The following is a 5,615-nucleotide window of genomic DNA, read 5'->3' as shown; positions in this document are numbered from 1 at the left end:
TTAAATAAGATTATCTTGAGATTGATAAGAGATAACATATAGACAATTAATTCTTTGAATCCCAGTAAAACCTAGAAAGTCCTAGAAATTAATTAACTTTCTAAATTGTTCCAAGCAAAGAAATCACCAAGTAAAAAGAACAAATGCTACAAGAGTATTTGTAAACATCCAAATCTCTGTATTCTGCCACTTAATCCACATTTAAGTTTATAGAAATGTTTTATTTCTTTTTAAAAATTACCTTCTAGAAAGTGACTTTTCTCTCAAATATATCTGTCATTAGTCAAAGTGCTATAGCGTATGTTGAAATCAACAGTTCTGTACTCAATAGTGTTTAATTCTTTGTGCTTAGAGGTTTTTCAAAATTGACATTGACTACAAGTTGTGAAAGCAAAATACGGAATAAATGCATGAATTTTAAATGACAGAATTAATTAAAATTCTTTACTGTTATTGACGTGTACAATTTTATAGAACCTTGGTTGAATAATATTTGCATATGATTTACATTTGATTTCCTCATACTCATTTTTGCATATAGCTTGCATGCATTTCAATATATAGTAATTTCACATATTTGGAGTAAGACTGATAGATGGAAGGGAGTCATTCAACTAAATTGTTGAAAGGGGTGGGCCCTGAGAGAGCTCAAATCTTGGTCCTCGGTGGCCTCATTGGGCAGTACCAAGAGCAAGTCCATTGAAGGGCAAGTCCACCTTGATCAGATAAGCTGAGTCTCTCACTCTGGAAGAGACATGAAGTTCTGTTGGTCAGGTACTTTCCCTGAACACAGTCCTGCCCCCCCAGAAAAGTCCCCTCCCCAAATAAAAGCATGGAGAGATGGCCAAAACAACCGTAGCTCCATATATACTTCTTCCTCAATTTTGACATCCACAAATATTTATAGACATTTTTTATTTGACAAATAAAAATTGTATATATTTGTCATATACAACTTGATAGTTTGAAATATGTATACATTGTGGAATGGATCAATTGAACTAATTAACATATGTATCACCTCACACATATATAGCATTTTTTGTGGTGAGAACACTTAAAATGTACTTTCAAACACTTTTGAACTCTCTAGACTTTTAGCTTGTCCAATCTCTTGAGAGAAAGGGGTCCATCAATACAGAAAATCAGCAATGGGAGGCAAGAGGAGATTCTTTGAACTAACACAGGAATAAAGCACATCTCAATATTTATTTAGATAAAGGGTGTAGATTGTCGCTGCTGGGAAGTATTTGCTGGGTGACCCATGTTAAAGATCTTAATAAATTTAGGGTTGGCCTACAGTGGTGTTCAAATTGACTCATCTCCAGACATGAATGAATGTAGAGCTACTCTCTCTTTGCCTTCAGTGTTTCCACAATTGTCTGATTTTTTTTTTTTTTTTTTTTTTTTTTTTAAGAGAAAGAGGACTAGCTTAACTATGGGTTGAGGGATTTTAGCTAGATGCCAAAATTCCATGCCACACGCTAGAGCCTGGCAAGTTACTGAAGATGTTTATAGCTGCTATTTAGGCCCAAAGAGTCAATTCTGGCCTCAGGGATCACAGGATTTTCTGGGATGGAATTAGTAAGATAATTACGGTTATTCCTAAACAGAGGGATAGGATAAAACATGCCTCCCAGAAAGATGCGTCTTGTGACGCATAGGGGATAAATAAGAAGATAATAAAAATTGGGAGAAGCGTAAACAAGGGGCAGAAATAACAGAGCTGGCAGCTCTTTGCGAAGGGTGAAATAGAATGAAGAGTCATGACTGACTTCTAGATTTCTGGTCTGAGTGCAGTGATGTCATTCACTGAGCTGGAAAACAAACACAAGGAGGAGCAGGTTTTAGTGCTGTGTTAACTTCGTAGTAGCTATAGGATAACTTACTGGATAATCTCACTAGGCAGCTATTTATGCATGGTATACAGCTCAGGAAAAATACCTGGGAAAATATTTAAAAGTGGTGAAAGAATCTGTAGAAATGAAAGAAAAAAGAATGGGCAGGTAAACTGAGGTAGGGCAAGGACTAAGACTGCCACCATTTTATAATCCTCAAAAGCCTTCGCTTCCGAAATGTTTTTGTCCAAAAAGCTTACAGCTCTTTGAGGATCCAGTGAGTGTACTAAAGTGGGGATCGCAAAGGCAAATGATTTCACAGACCAAGAACCTATAAAAAAGATAAATAACTGGTTATAACAGGGACTAATTAAACTAGGGAAGGCATGTTCTGCCTAAGTCATTCGAGTTATTTTTTTGGTTTTTGTTTTTAATTCTGTTGGTGCCCAAGCAAAATACATCATCTACGAAGAGGACTTACTCAGCAGGCAGCCAGCTTGTGCCTCCAGAGTAAACGTCTATAAACCAATTTCTTGCAAATCCTCCCTGAACACAGATAGCCCGGACTGAAATCTCTTGGGGAGCACTGGCCTTAACGTCTACTCATATTTTCTTCCAGATCCAACACAGTGACCACAGACAAAGCTACCTACCTCCTTTCAGGGACAGCCTGAAGATCTGAAATACTCACCAGATGCCTAAAGAAGAGGTTAAGACATTTCTGCCAATTCATCGGAGGGTGAGACACACCTCCCCGTTGATGCCCTGCAGACATAACAGCTTTCTGCCAGTGCTTCCCATAATACTAATTCCAGGGCATCATAATTTAGAATTCAGCAATGAAAGAGTGTGTTTCCTTTCTCTGTTCCAACTCAATCACGCAACAACCCCTTAACATTGTAGAGATTGGAAAATCCTGGTTTTCAGGATTTTCAGGAAAATCTGAGAGCAATCTCTTTTTGGAGGCTCTCCTCATTCCTGCCATCTTTTCTTTACATGCTTGGAGCATAGGGTCTTCTGGATCCAGAGCCAAGGACACAGTCAGGCTGTTTAAAGTATTCTTCAGTTTGAAAAGAAATGGGCCCTGTACAAATGTGTGAATTTGGTGAAACTGCCTTTAACACCCTTACCAAATGTATCAATACCAGGTGAGCCTTTCTTATGATCTCCATTTAAACCCCCAGCACAGCCTAGAGCAGTTGCACATGACATAATCTCTCCACTCCTTCGTGTCACAGCTTTATGCATCATCTTCTTCAAAAAGCAGTTATTTGATAAAGGAGTTAGCTGATCATCCACCTGGCCACTTGGCTAGCTCTGATCTCCCAATGTAGTTCTTTTCCAGTTGTAAATGTGACCCAGCTACTAACGGAGAGAATTACTGAAAAACACAACAGTGGTCCATAGACAATTTCCTTTCCCAAATTCGGTGTTTTTACATCTTTGTCCTTAACTAAAGTCTCAGCAAAGCCCATGAGAATATCAATTTTCATGTGTAAATACTCATGAAGTGCAAATTTGATATGCTCACACTACTGTAGGCTCTCAATAATGATTGAATTTAAACCATGAAATAAAATCCACTTGTAAAAAGCCAGGAAGTTGCCTTGTGGTTGGAAGGTAAGCTCTGACAGATCACAGAGCAGGGTGTTGAATTGTCCCTTCAAATGTTACTACAGGATAAAGAAATGCTTTTCTCTAACAGTGTGGAATTAACTGTAACTGACCAGACCTTTTCATGATCCCTTCTATAAGAGAAGCTGAAAGCATTGTGGGTGGTCAATCCAGAGAATGCTTAATAATAACCCCTGCTGGTATAAGTCAATATTATGCCATTATTAAGTTGTTGAAATCAGGCTTAAGTTAAAAACTGGTAAATAATTAACAAGTGCCATCATTTGCCTGGCAATGTACTAGGATCGTGATAGCTACAAAAGATGTATCAGACATTTTTCAGTCTATAAGCATTTATATTACTGTTTTCCATTTTAAAGTTGAAACAGGGATTCAGAGTCCATATTCTCTCTTCTTAGTTGTCCCAGCAGGACAGTCCTTACTTCCCCTGCTTATTATCCAGAAGTATTTGGAAGATTCTGCCTTTTAGGCCAAATGCCCACACCTTCCCTGATGACAGTTGCTCCTGAATAGCTTCCAGGTGTACTGAATGAAGGCAGAACACCTCAGTGGCCCCACAGGAGGCTTTCTTCTCTTGGGAAAGCCCCAACCTGCCACTTTGCTTACTCAGCCAACTTTGCCCTGGCAACTGCTGCCTCTCTTGTCTGAGGCCTGGATAGCAGCAGCAGCTGATCTTGGCCTGCCAGCTGGTATCTGAGCAACTGCTCTTGGCCCTCCTTCCAGTTCCCAGTCTCTTGCAGGTACACCTGCTGGGCAGGAGCACCTGGAGCACAAGTGTGCCCATGGGATGTGATGCCGGTAGTACCAGGAGCAGGCACAGCAGCCTCTTCCTCTCGGACAGTGTGGCGGCTAACTTTCCTTCTGGACACTCCATTCATCAACTCGTGGGGGCACTGGTTCAGCCTGCCCGGCACGACCTTCATTCTCATATCTGGGGAGAAAAGAAATAGGGGAATAAATGGATTTAGTTTTCAACCAGTTAATTACACATTTTGCATAGTTAGCATTTCTGACAAGATACTGTCAAATCAAAGATTGAATTACATCAGCTCTTTGATTTCCAAATATCTTTTATTAGATACTCCAAATATGTAATAAAAATTTGGTAATACTTCTTCCTCAAAAAACACTTATATGATATCGATAATTGAATGAGGATTTTTCATTGTAAGGGCTAGGCTTCAACGCAAAAACCAGACCATGGTCAGGTCTTATCAGTGGGCCAACTCAGACCTGTGTTAAGATATATGAACTATAAAAACCAGTCTTATCTAATACTTAGGCTTTTATGCCAAATTCATAATTTAATATCTTTAGTTTTATAAAAACATGACTATAAATATTTGTAGAAATAATCACATAAACATCTATTTATATGAGTGTGTACATGTGTGGTTGCATAACAGTAGAAGGAGAGATGGCACATTAGACTCAAGTCACAAAATTAGGCTCAAGTTCCCCTTCTTCTGCTATTTGGCTTCATGACTTTCATCTTTTCAGCCTCTCTGGGCTTTAGTTGTATAATTTTAATTTATTCTCAAGTGCTACTTCACAATTTACTAAAATATATTTATTTTAGCAATGTTGTTTTAGTTGATTTCCTCTCAACATTTTATTTGTATTTTATTTTTCTATTAAACAGAACTAAACATCAACTCAGAAGAGTACAATATACATAAACAGATATCTAGGCACCACATAATACTGTGTAAAGATAAAGACTGCAATGGAAAGTTAAGAATGTTCAGTGGGATACATGCATGGGAGTATATCATGCATGCAGAGGTCACTGTTCATATGCCTTACAGTGAGAAAAAGGTTGAACCTGTCCGAAACCCTGGGGGGTAGGTGGTAATACTGTCATCTACATTTACTACATTTACCATGCCTGCTTTTCTCACATCTCACCACCAAATACATTAACCACTCATTTGTGTGCAATGAAGATGCCTAACTTATTAAGCTTTTTGTTATTTTTCTCCTGAGTTTGTTGAGAGCTATCTTGGTTTGTGTTAGGAGATAGTAATCCTGTCTGATTCATATTATAAGAGACAGTATTGGGGTAAAGAATACCAATTTCCCACTTCAATTTAATCTGGAAAATGAGGTAAGGATGAGAGAAAGTAATAACTTTTATATATA

The 5,615-nt window shown here is 38.3% G+C and overlaps 1 protein-coding gene across 1 annotated transcript in view; it reads right to left on the bottom strand.

The window, feature by feature from the left end:
* Window positions 1-1,386: 1,386 nt before the first annotated feature.
* Window positions 1,387-5,615, bottom strand: part of PKHD1 (PKHD1 ciliary IPT domain containing fibrocystin/polyductin) — a 484,394-nt gene continuing 480,165 nt past the window's right edge. The window contains 2 exon segments of the mRNA XM_017849608.1: window positions 1,387-4,129; window positions 4,131-4,404. Coding sequence (XP_017705097.1) covers window positions 3,892-4,129; window positions 4,131-4,404 — 512 coding nt within the window. The 3' untranslated portion in view covers window positions 1,387-3,891.

The sequence above is a fragment of the Rhinopithecus bieti genome, unplaced genomic scaffold, assembly GCF_001698545.2.
Source record: "Rhinopithecus bieti isolate Rb0 unplaced genomic scaffold, ASM169854v2 scaffold_31531, whole genome shotgun sequence".
In the NCBI taxonomy this organism is placed as follows: Eukaryota; Metazoa; Chordata; class Mammalia; order Primates; family Cercopithecidae; genus Rhinopithecus; species Rhinopithecus bieti.
The sequence above is the reverse complement of the archived record's forward strand: the minus strand, read 5'-3'. Positions and strand labels throughout refer to the sequence as shown.